Below are 12,207 nucleotides of genomic sequence, written 5' to 3'. Positions count from 1 at the left end.
ATGCCAGGCTACTGTGGCACCCCGAGCCATGCTGGAGGGGAGATGGGGAGGAGACCTGGCCCTGCCTGGGCTCGGCTACCCCAAATACGCGGCTGTAGGGCACATTCCATGCTAGAGACAGAGCTAACCCTTTTGAAAACCTTTCCTGCAGACTGAAAGCAATGCAAAGTCCCCGTGGCGGTGCCACATCAGCCCTCCTGCAACCATGGTGGGCTCCTGGCTTTGCAGGCTCTGCCATGCACCGGGGAGACCACAGGGTCGATGCCCAGCAAACCCCAGCAGGTCATTTGGGGTGCAGGTTTAGCACCCAGAAAGGCCCATTTGCAGCTGAAAATGCATGCAAAACCCAGTGCTTTTCAAAGCTTTATGGCAACTGTGACATTCCCACCGAGCATCCCAAGCCATGGTCCAATCTGCTGCTGCTGTCTGTCTCACATACCTGCCAAAACAGCATCTTCCTCGCTAATGATAGAGAGATATGTTTATTCACCTGTGGTCTCTTCACGGCTGCAGGCAGGCATTTATTTGACAGCTGCCGTGCTCCTCTGGAGGTTTCCTGGCTGGCGACGCAGGATGTTGCTGGCCCCGGGGGTTGTTTAACGGAACATCTTCCATTTCACCTCAAATCAAGTCTGGGGCTCTGTTTCCCTTTCAATGACTCTTTGTGAGACCAGATGGGATCTCTGGAAATCCTGCAGTCTGGAAAGGGGCCAACAAGTGGGTTTTATTTAAGGAAGGATGTGTGGCTACATGGAGAAATTACAACCCAGGAAGTGTGAGAAGCTCTGCTGAGATCGGGTGGCTCGGGTCTCAGGAACAGGGTGCAGCCAGGAGAGGCCGGGAGGTTTGGGAAAAGGGCATTTGAGGCCTTTCTCGGTCCCGGAGACAGCGTTTGCCAAGGCAGGAGCTCAGCCCAGGGAGGGCGAAGGATGCTCGTGGGGGCAAAAGGGGCCAGGCTGTGGCGTGGTGGTGGCAGCTCCAACCTAGAGGGGACATGGCACCCCAGCACCTCTGGGACAGCCCGTGATGCACCCACCTTGTGCTCTTCCTTGCCTTCCTCCTCCATCTCCTCTCCATGGCTGTGCCCAGAGCCTGGCTGCTTCACCAGGCAGAGAAAAAGCAGATATTTCTCCCCCAGGGAATATTTCCAGGCATTACAGACATTGGCAGGGTTTCCACCCTCTAGCAAGCCTGGTACCAAGTTGTCTGGGTTTGTAGAGCAAACCAAACCTCTGAAAAGCAACGCCGGATTTCAGAACATGATTTTATTGGCAAAAACCTCACTAGTCCCAGGCAAATGAGTCCCCAGTAAAGACGGATGAGCCCCACTGCTTGCAAACCATCCCGTCCCTCCGGTGCAAAGCTCCTGGGAGAGCCGCAGAGCCCCTCCGAGCTGGCATGGCAAGGGTGATGGACCATCTTCCCCGGCACTGGGAGCAGCTGAAGCAACAGGCACAGGAGAAAGGGAAACATTTTGGAAATCAGGGGAGGATCTGAGTCATGAGACCATCGGGGGTCTCATGTAGAGAGCTGCGGGTTTTTTTCTGTCTCTGTATTTGCTTCTCCCACTCCCAGAATGGCTCCTGGGGGCTGTGTCTAGGCATCTTCCCATAAGGGAAACAATTTTGTAAACCAAGGAAGGAGGGGAAAATAACCAGCAGTAAATCCCTTCAGTGTTGGGGCCGCTTCAGTTTTCATTCCAATGCCAAACGAAAAATGCCAGATGTTCTTTGTGAAATGATATTTGTGTTTCCTACCCAGTCCTGGGGCAGAAAAGGTGGAGAAGCTCTCTTCTGTTTGCCTAAAACACTGACCAAACTGTGAAGAGAGCTTTGGGCAGGTGAGACACTGCGACAGGGATCCACGAGAGCCACCAGCACCCGAGCAGGCAGAGCCTTTCCCAACGGCCGTTCGCACCACCCTCTGAGGATGCCAGACGCAGAACCTACAAAATCCTTTTTATTGTGTTGCTGGGACTGTAGCTGTGGAGCTGCACCACCACCACCGTCCTCGAGGAGGTATTTCCCCCCGAACGCCGTCCTTGTCATGCTGTGAAGTCTTGGGTTGCCAGGTTGAAGACGTTGCTCTCCATGGATGACTGCCACTTGCCCCAGTTCCTCTTGATCTCAGCCTGGACCTGAACCGACACCACGGACCGGTGCTGGCACGCAGGGGCACCCGCCAGCACCCGCTGGAGGGGCAGGAGCTGCACCTGGGGCTCGACAAGGGATTTGGGGTGCAAGAGGGTGGGGACCCCCGTGCATGTCTGCATGCCCACGTGTGCACACACGCATGGCTGTGTGCATGCAGTGCTCATTGGAGTGCACCCTTGGGGGTGTCTGCATGACCACGTGTGTGGCTGTGGTGCCCAGGGGATTGGTGTTGGCGGGGGACACTCACCTCCCCATTCAGGAAGCAGTAGAGCAGAGCCACCAGGAACCCCTGGAAAGGACAGAAAGAGCAAAATTCACCCGAGGGCTGGAGCCCTCCGTGTTCATCTGCTGCCTGCATGTAGCATCCTCCCACCCCTCTTACCCCATCCCACCCGGAGTAGGTGTATGGGATCAGTGCAAGCTCACAAGACCACAACCCTTGTGCTTTGTCCCTGGTGTCTGAGGGGTGTCTGGGACATCGTCCTCTCCCAAGAGTGCAAAGCCCCAGCAGCACATCCCAGGGTCTCCTGATGTGATCTTGGGATGGGACAGGATGGGTACATGGGGATTTTGCCTACCCATCTCCCCTAGTCCATACCTGGTAGGAGCCGAGGACCAGCTCAAAGTACAGCCGGGCATCTACACCGATGTGCTCAGGAAAGAGCGCAAACACCACGTAGTGCACCCCGAAGAGAGGGATGAGGAGCAGCGTGGACTTCGTCAGCCTCCTGCAGAGAGTGGTGGCATGAGCGGGGGCCTGGGTGCAGGCGGTGGTCCTGATGCCCTGCAAGACAATCCCTTCCCAAGCGCTTGGTCTTAACCCAAAATAGGTTTTCCATGAAAGGCAGGTCTTGGAGGCTCCAGGGGTGGTCTTCCTCTGTGCTCTGCCAGGGAAGGATCCCTGCTGCTCTGGGTCCCCCCAGAAACTGGGGTGAGGGGAGCTCCCCCTTGCCTGAGCTAGCCCTTACATGTACTGCTGCTTGTAGTTTTTGCTGATGTCCGGGGACCGGATCTTCTGTGCTAACATCCTGGTGACATTGAGGAAGATGAGGAAGTTCACCTGCCACAGGAAACCGTGTCTCAGGCTCTGCACAGACCCCTGGTTGGGTCCCCCTGTCCATATGGGACCTCCGGCTCCGGGGCCGGGATGCTCAGGGGACGTACTCACAAATATGGCCAGGAGGATGGGAGCCTTGATCACCCACCAGTAGAGACTGGTGTAGTCATCCCAGCACCTATGGGAGAGGAGAAATGGCTCTGCCACCCACTTGCACCCTTTTAGCCCAGGTCTCACCTCGCCACCCCCCCTCCAGCCCCCTGCCCCCTTTGCACAGCACCTCTTGCAACGGGGCCCCGCCATAGCATGGGCCCCACCAGAAAACAGAAATAGCTTTAAAATAAAGTGGTGCCCCACTTCTCTCCTCCTGAGCCTCCCGTGCACGAGGTACATCCCCCACGACTTGCATGGAGGACACGTGGCCGAGCTGGCCTGGAGAAAGAAGAGGGGTGGCTGCTCTTACCCATGGTTGTCGTACTGCAGCCTGGTGACCACCCAGACGCAGACTGTCAGCATGGGGACGCCTGCAAGGACAGGACCCAGGTAGGGTTGCGGAGTCTCCCCAGGGCTCTGGGGAGCCCCTGTACCTCCCCTCCATCCCTTGTCCCCAAAAACACATGTCTAGGTCAGGTCTGGGGCCCTGGAGGTGGCAGGAAGGTGACAGCCCTTCCCCCTTCTTCAGGTTTTAAAAGGAGATGGTGCCCACTGATGGTGATGTGCCTGTCTGTGTGTCACCTCCTGGCCACCCTCCTGCCCTCCTGTGTGTTCTTACATCTAACCTGGGCACCCGGGACAGCCATTTCCAGACCCAGATGGATGTGGGAAGAAGGAAGGACCTGCCTCTGTCCCATCCTGATGATGTTCAGGATGGGTCGGCGGCAGATGCTGCGGCAAAGGCTCTTTGGTGGGCGTTAGCAAGCATTTTCCCCTTCGAGTGATTTTGCACACATGCCATGAGGGCAAGAATCAGGCCACGCTGCCCGACCAGCTCCAGGAGCGTGCCCCACCGAGCACGAGGCCATGCAGAGAGATGCTGGGGTGGGGGGACGTGCCAAGAGCAGCCATGGGGAGCATCGTGCCTGTGGACCTCTGGCCAGGTGGGTCTCAGAGCAGGCAATCCCCGAAAGCGGTGCCTACCCCTGGTCTGTGTCAATGGGACCTTGCTGGAGGGGTTGATGTGCTGGGAGGCTCCGCACTCACCCCAGCCGATGAGGATGTACCACCAGATGTACCTCTTGTCGGAGGTGAAGGTGAGCAGCAGCAGGGTCTGCAGGTACATGCCCTCCACCAGCAGCCAGTAGAAGTTGGCCAGGACCGAGTACTGGAAGAAGGAGATGGCTGCTTTGCAGTTCACCTGCGAGGATGAGGAGGGGGAAGGCTCAGGAGCGCTGGCTGGCATCAGACCCTGTCCTTGGGGCACAGGGGATGGTCAGCCTGCCCGTCCATCCACTCGAGGAGACCTGTGATGGCCTTTCAGTGCGGCGCCAGGGATGCTGCACCGGTCCTGCATGTCACCTGTGGCATTTTCTGCTCTGCCTGTGCAACATGGGCAGATGACCGCAGGCTGTTATTGTAGGACCTTTAGAAACCTGCGTCTGTGGTGTCCACAGTGCTGTATCTGGGCTGCACGCAGGGGTTTCTGTTTCTATTGACAACCCCAAATCTGCGCACCCAGCAGTGCAAGGTCTGTTTGCATGTACATGGTGCTGCTGGGGTTGCGCAGAGCTTTAGCCCCGCTGAGACTCTCTCTGAGACCAGGGAGAGCTTTGAGGGCAGAACATGTTCTCTGCAGACAGGGCCCATGCAGAGATGCTGTTGTGAACCTCCTGAAGTGCACCCAAGCCAGCCTTTCCTCCCCAGGTTCACAGCCTCTCTCTCTCCTCTTTGCTAAATCCACTGCAAATCCACCTAGACCCCTCCAGATCAGCACACGGTACCCTCTCCTGCACCATGCCCAGGTTGGGACTCGGCGCCTTACTGTTGACATCGTGCAGTGGTCGACGGACTCGTCTGAGAAGAGGACGGCATCCTTGATGAACACAGCGGCCCCGCGCAGTATGAAGGAGGTGAAGAAGTGGATGTGGATAGAGTTCCTGGTGCAATGCAGCTTCCTACGGGAGGAAGAGATGTGCTGTGCTCAGGGAGGAGCAGAGAGAGCAGATGGGCAGAGAAGCTTCTCCTCTGGGAGCCACTTCCCTGGCTGGACCCCAAGTGGCTTTGTGGTCAAGCACAAAGCCCTGGAGGTTTTCCTGCTCTGAAATCATGAAGGACAGGGTTGTGCTGTGCTCAAGGCTGCTGCCCAGGGATAAGGTCTGCTGGGGAACATCCTCCAGCCACCTCTGGAGAGCATAATTCTGCAGCATGGCGAGGTCTGCAAAAACAAAGCTTGAAAGGGCAACCTGAGAGTTTAAAGTCTGTCTGTCAGCAGGAGAGGACAATGCTGCAGTTCATCTCATGCCTCCCTGGTTATCCATGTTGGCAGGGATGGAGCCTGGCTGCTCTAGGAGGGGAGAGACTGAGAGCAGCCATCCCCTGCTGATGATTTACCCTGCTTTCCTCCAGCTGCAGCCCACGGAGCAGCCAGCGCCGAGCCCTACCTGAAGCAGGAGAAGATGCCGATGGCCAAGAACAGGGCTGCCAGGGACGTGGAGTAGCCGCAGGTGTAAAGAACCTTCATGGTGACAAAATAGCCTTTCTGGAAGGGAAAGCACCAGCGGAGTGAGGCAGCGTGGGCTGGGAGGTGCTGGTCTGAGATGGGCAGGGAGGAGGCAGGGTGATGCCTCAGCCCTCGCCCAGGCTGCGCTTGTGCCCAGCCAAGCTCAGATCCCTCCAGGCAGCCCAGCAACAAGGATGAGGCCAATGAGATACCCCCAAAAGCATCTTCGTGTTTCATTGCCCAATGGCATGGGTCAACGTGGAGTAGGGTGATGCTAGGGAGGGTGCCCCACAGCCCCCGGGGGACCCACTTGCCTTGGCCTCGTGGTCGTTATTGCTGCCAATGGCCTCCAGCTCGCAGGCGTTGTAGTAGGGAGGGCTGGGGAAGGTCCATCCCGACTCGGTGCAGTTCCTCTGGATCAGCGCTGCAGCGACAAGAAGGGACCTCACGAGAGCCACAGGCATCACCTCTGCATCAGCACCCCCAAAATGTCCAGCCTGGGGATGGCACCTTGCTCTCCAGGACAGAGCCTAAATCCCAGCGCCAGCATCCTGGCTGTGACAGCAGCATGGTACCCGAATGGCCTGGCTGCCCCATCCCTCCCATCCAGATCACACCTCTGCCCTCCGGTGCTGTGCCTGGAGGTGCCAGGACATCTTAGGGCAGGATGGGAAAGCAAGCATGAATCCCCAGGGTGGGAGGGAATTAAGGCTAAAAAGGGGCTTTTTCATTCTGTGAGGGCTTCATCAAGCCTCTCCTGAGCTGTTTCTGCCCTAAAGCAAGCACTTACCAACCCTCCATCACCTTTTCAATTACACCCAGCCAAGGAAGTGCTCGGATGCTGGGGGGGGCTGGTCGGGCGCTCTCCTTCACACTCTGCTGCCTCCAAGATGGATGGAGGCAGCGGCTCCCCCGACAGCGGCACCCACCCCGGGAGAGCGCCCGGCCTTGAAATAATCATGATCTTATGCTACGTTTTTCATCCACGTGGCTTGGAGTGGTACCGAGCAGGTCAGGAGCATTAGGCTGGTGTGTGGATGGGCAAAGGAGGGCACCGAGCAGCTAGGGGGCTGTCCTGGTGTCACCCAGTTGGAAGATGAGGTCCCCAAGTGCTCTACCCACAGGCGATGCTTGGTACTGGGTGATGAAAGAGTTTGGGGACTTTCCTGGTGTGGCAGCAGCCTGTATCTCTGCTTTTGCCGGTCCCCTGCTTGGATTGCAATATATGCCAAGCTTTTGGATGGGGCAGGAGCTGTGGGACCAGAGGGGAAGGGCAGGGGTGGCACAAGGATCCCAGGCAGGCAGGGGTGGATGCAGCTCAGCCCTCGGTCCCAGGGGATGAGCGGTCTGGGCCGGATTCAGAGCACTGCACCTTTGGACTTCTTGAAGACGTGGAGGATGTCGGGGCAGGCGACGGCTCGGGACTGGCCGACAGGCACGGCTGACCAGCAGCTCACTCCATCCCACTCGGTCAGGCAGCCTGGGGAGGGACGGGACGGTTAGTGCCGCTGGGAAGGGACGTGCTGGGCGGACACACACAGCCCCCCGGTCCGCAGGCACAGCCCGCAGCAGGCACGGCCGCGCGGCTGTAACGGGAGAGTGGAGAGCGGCCAGCCGTCACCCGATCTACAGAGCCATGCCGTACCCCCTCAGGAATTAGGAGCATTCTGGCTCCCGTTCTGGGAACGAGGGGAACGACCTCCGCCAGCGCTGAGCTCTCCTTTTAGCCCTGCGGCGAGACGGGACCTGGTATTTCCTGGGGCTGCATCAGACCCAGAGCTCCTGCGGGGAGACCCCGGGGGACGAGGGTGTGGGAAAGGCCGGGACTTTCCTGGTGGCATCTAAAATAATGCAGGTTTATGCTGGATTTCTGCACCCAGCAGCCGTAGTGGCGCAGCTTGGGACGTCCCTCCAGCCCTGAAGAAGGAGGACAGGAGAAAGCACCGCAAGACTTGCTGGAGAGCAATTAGCTTAAACATGTTTTGCCTCTCTCTCTAGCACTGAGTTCGTCTTTAAATGACTCTCCAATTGCCTTGGAAACAAGCATGGCCGAGCAGACGTGGGGCCTTGAAGAATTAGTGCTGCAGCACACCAGGATGAAACATAGACATCACACTTCCAGGACAGCTCTCCTCCTTGCACATGTACATTATTAACCTTGCAGATATACATTATTAACCTGGAGCCACATCTATTCCCAGCCAGGGAATGTGGACTCAGACAAGCCTAATTAGTTTTCTCTGATTTCAGCGAAGTGGTCTGTATGTATCTGGCCAGGCTTGGAGGGCTTTGCAGGGCTGTCACTACAATGCCAAGGTACGTCTTAATTTTTGCTCTGGAGGACAAGTGAACTGAGCACAGCTATTGGGACCCGTGCTGAGAGCAGTTGCTTCATTTCTTGGGGTCTGAGCAAAATATCTGGATGTGTCTCTATGGCAGAGCTGTCCTGCTGTATAAATGTGTCTCTTGCTGTATGGACAAGCTCTTCCAGCATGGTGAGTGCTGTGGGAGCACCCGGCCGGGAGCCAGGGGAGCAGCCCATGGCACAGGGGTTGAGCTGGGGTTCACGCAGCTCTGCGGTGCAATCCCAGGGACTAAAGTCATCCCTCCATTCGGATGGGGAGAAAAGGTTTAAGTCCCCCTTCCTGCTCTGTTTCCCTCTCCTGGGCTGCTGCAGCATCTAAAAAAACCCACATTTCTTAGAGCTGTGCGAAATTGGAACAACTCTCCCACGGAGAAGAGGTGATGGAGGCAAGTTCTGGGGGGACAGGGCAAAACACCATGAGCAAAGGATCTGGCAGCGTGTCTCATTGCCCACCTCGCAGGCAGGAGCTGTGCCTTCAGTGGCCCCGCACTGTTAGTCCCCAGGGGTCACCACATCTTCTCACTGTCCCCTGTCCCCGGGCTCCCAGCCGGTGTAGCCCGGCAGCGCGAGGTGTTTGGTTTGGATTGATCCAAAGCAACCTGCTTTATTCCAATTTTCCGAGCGGAGGGCTGAAACATCCCCGAGATCAACATTATCCTCGTGACGTTCTTGACATGGCCGAAAAGAGCATTTTTTCCATCAAAATTCAGTTTGATGGGAAGTTCCTGCTCAGCATTTCTACTGGTTAATTATATGCAGACCTGCCGGGGCTGCCTCCCTATTTCTTGCTGCTCTGACTGGTACCTGGAGACCTCCAAAAGAGACCATTTGAGCCTCACCAGCAGGTTATTTCTTCCCAGCTATTTCAGAGCAGTAAATGCTGTGAGCACTGGAGCAGACTTTGAAGTGAAAGCTCTGCAAACACGATCTCTAACCAGTTTTAGGGCCCCATGGTGGGTTCCCCAGCAGGATGCTGAAGCCTGAGGTCCCTGTCCTCTTCCTTCACGCTATATTGCCACCATGTCCAGGGCATCTGAGCCTTCCTCCCCCCCCCGCATTGTCACTTCATGCCATGTTCTCCGCAGGACCCTCCCCACGCTGGCACAAGCAAGCAAGGGGGAAGGGATAAATTCCGTTCAGGTGGGCAGCAGAGGTGGCAATCAAGCAGGAAACCTGGGGTTAAATACTGATTTTAATTATGCATTCATGCTTCTTGGTTATTTTCCTACAGCGAGATTCCTTCCCTCTGTCTGGCACGATCTGGGCTGCAGAATGGACCTTTTCCAATCAGCTTGGCTTTTCTCTGCTAAGCTGGATGATACGTTACATCTCTGCACAGTTACTTAAGCAATTATGCACCTTAACATGCATTTATTGAGATGCTTCATTTTCACATTTGTATTAGATGAAACCCGTTGAATGACGCATTTCTTATTCCTAGGTGATAATTTTTACCCAGAATTTGAGCCAAGCTGCTTTTGGATGGAAATTGAAATGCAATTAAAAAAAAAAAAAGTACAAAAGCAGCATTTTGAAACTGTTTTTCAATTAGTTAATTGGTTTAAAAGTCCTGGATATGTAAAAATTAAGTTTCCTAAAACATGTTTAGCATTAAAACTAACTGAATTAGGAAGGCAAGAAGGCATGAAGTGGAGACATGCACCGTGTGACACTCATGCTGATGGCCAGGGCTCTGCACCACCCGTGCCCACAGCCCTGCCTGGCCCCAGAGCATCGGTGCAGGGAGGACGGGAGTGGGGCAGGAGGCTCTGCTTGGGGCATGGACCACGCCGTCACTGCCATATGCCATAAATCTGGGGGGACTCAGCCCCTGCGGCTGTTTGCATCCCTCAGCCCCCTGGCTGCAATCTCAGCCCCCCTCTCTCCCTGCAGCAGCATCTTTGGGGGCTCTCCAGGGATGCTCCTTAGCCTTTGCCTCGGCGCTGCTCTCCATTTTCCCGAAAATACCTGCTTTTCTGCATCCACGTGTGCTCTGCAATCCCCCTACCATGGATCATCCTCCAAAGAACCCCTTAGCAAATCCTCACCCTCCTCCCGAGGGGGATGAGCCTCGTGCACGGCGGGCGGCTCGCACTCACCTTGCTGCCTGGGTGGTCCCGGGGGGGCTGGCGTTTGGCTTTCACTCCTGATAATCTCCAGACATTCAGCTTCTTGCTCTTGGAAATAGAGGACGACGGAGCAGTCGGGATGTGTCGCTCGCACCTTGGGAGGGGGGAAAGGGCGGACAGTAGGATGCCGGGCATTAGGAGACCTGAGCAGGCAGGGTACCAGGCAATATTCACTATTTCTGCTGCAGCCAGCCCCAGGAGAGCCTGTCTACATAACCGTGCTTTTGGACACTGACATTTCCTTAGCTTTCTACTGTTTGCCTTGTAAACACCATAATGAACCACGACAGTTATTTCTAATTCCCTCCAAAAGCATGTGATGCTTAAGGGCACCGCTTCGCCAAGACACAAGCGGCATGCAGAGGAGCTGAGCTTAAAAACAGAGGGGCCGACCCCATCAGCAGGGCAGAGGCGAGCACGTTCAAAGCCTGAACAAGGAAACCATGTAATTAGAGATTCACACCTATTCAGGCATGTCTAATCCTTCCTTTGCTGGCTGGGTTTTGCTCACATGGGTTTTGCTCACGTTCAGGCTGGTGTATTTTAATCGGAGGCATCGGCAACAGCCGTTGGAGTTCACCCTTCTCCAGTTCCCCAGCTCTTTGGGGAGATGCTGCAAAATGGGCACGTTGACTTCCTTAAAGCTTTTGGGTTTGCTAGCAGAAGTGCTGAAACACCAAGGAGTACGCTCCGACCCCACAGCTCCCAAAAACGCAAGGGATGCAATGGCTCAGTGCCCTGGGATAGGGCTGCCCGGGAATCCCCGCTTTTGGGGTTTGTCCCCTTGGCTTCCAGCTGGAGAGCCGGGAGATCGAGGCTGAACTGAGAGCAGGCCATGAATTTTTCATGCCCATTCCCAAGCATCCATGCCCATGGGGCGATGCGGTGGGGGCTGCAGCATCCAGACGCAGGACATGCCTGGGGCAGGGTTCTTGGGTCAAGATATGGGGTTGGGTTGCTGATGGTTTTAGGTGTGCAGACAGAGATAAAAGCCGGAAAAATAGTGGGGTGAGGGTGGGCAAGTGGACCCAAGGACTGGAGGGAAGTGTGGGGCATTAAAGCATCGCTTGGCTGAGTCCTGTCCTTCCCTGCCCTGTCCTGGCCACCATGCAGCCACTCCTCTGGGGTCCCTTCAGCTCCCCCAGGAGATTTTGTTTTCTTTTCCTGCTCAACACAAGACTTACAAGGAAATTCCCGGTCTGCAAAATGCATTTTGGGGATGGCTGCTGGGCACAGCACCGAGAAAGCACACTACTTCATTGTAGCGATGAAGGACCTGCGCTGGGCAGAGGTGCCACAGCCCCTTTTAGCTGCAAAGCTGCTGTTTTTTATTCTTGATGGCAACGCAGCCTGGCTGCTGGAGCACCAGAGCAGGTAATGTGCAGTGCTCCCTTCAGAGCTTGCTTCAGGGCAGGCAACTCCTTGCTGTGCCTCAGTTTACCCATCTGCAAAGGAGCCTGATGCCATCACTCTTTTTATAAAGCCCTTTCCTTTCCTTTCCTTTCCTTTCCTTTCCTTTCCTTTCCTTTCCTTTCCTTTCCTTTCCTTTCCTTTCCTTTCCTTTCCTTTCCTTTCCTTTCCTTTCCTTTCCTTTCCTTTCCTTTCCTTTCCTTTCCTTTCCTTTCCTTTCCTTTCCTTTCCTTTCCTTTCCTTTCCTTTCCTTTCCTTTCCTTTCCTTTCCTTTCCTTTCCTTTCCTTTCCTTTCCTTTCCTTTCCTTTCCTTTCCTTTCCTTTCCTTTCCTTTCCTTTCCTTTCCTTTCCTTTCCTTTCCTTTCCTCTCCTCTCCTCTCCTCTCCTCTCCTCTCCTCTCCCCTCCTCTCCCCTCCCCTCCTCTCCTCTCCTCTCCT

At 55.7% G+C, this 12,207-nt stretch overlaps 1 protein-coding gene across 1 annotated transcript; it reads right to left on the bottom strand.

Annotated features, from left to right (window-relative positions):
- Positions 1 to 2,008: 2,008 nt before the first annotated feature.
- Positions 2,009 to 10,450, bottom strand: LOC103926081 (vasoactive intestinal polypeptide receptor 1-like). Its single transcript, XM_009334891.1, has 12 exons — positions 10,331 to 10,450; positions 7,239 to 7,346; positions 6,181 to 6,290; positions 5,808 to 5,905; positions 5,189 to 5,321; positions 4,411 to 4,564; positions 3,674 to 3,734; positions 3,322 to 3,388; positions 3,122 to 3,213; positions 2,752 to 2,881; positions 2,401 to 2,442; positions 2,009 to 2,137 (listed from the first exon to the last, which is right to left on the bottom strand). Exons 4-12 carry the CDS (start codon positions 5,885 to 5,887, stop codon positions 2,045 to 2,047), a joined length of 852 nt encoding a protein of 283 aa, XP_009333166.1. The 5' UTR covers positions 5,888 to 5,905; positions 6,181 to 6,290; positions 7,239 to 7,346; positions 10,331 to 10,450; the 3' UTR covers positions 2,009 to 2,044.
- Positions 10,451 to 12,207: the final 1,757 nt, after the last annotated feature.

This window comes from Pygoscelis adeliae, unplaced genomic scaffold, assembly GCF_000699105.1.
Source record: "Pygoscelis adeliae isolate BGI_AS28 unplaced genomic scaffold, ASM69910v1 Scaffold112, whole genome shotgun sequence".
Taxonomy (NCBI): Eukaryota; Metazoa; Chordata; class Aves; order Sphenisciformes; family Spheniscidae; genus Pygoscelis; species Pygoscelis adeliae.
The sequence above is the reverse complement of the archived record's forward strand: the minus strand, read 5'-3'. Positions and strand labels throughout refer to the sequence as shown.

What these genes read in the sequence shown, in the direction of transcription:
- LOC103926081 (XM_009334891.1), bottom strand. Translation starts at nt 5,887, where the DNA reads ATGAAGGTTCTTTACACCTGCGGCTACTCCACGTCCCTGGCAGCCCTG. An exon ending in AACTACAAGCAGCAGTACAT is followed by an intron (nt 2,882 to 3,121) that starts GTAAGGGCTAGC and finishes CACTCTCTGCAG; the next exon opens with GAGGCTGACGAAGTCCACGC. An exon ending in TGGTCCTCGGCTCCTACCAG is followed by an intron (nt 2,443 to 2,751) that starts GTATGGACTAGG and finishes TGTCCTTTCCAG; the next exon opens with GGGTTCCTGGTGGCTCTGCT.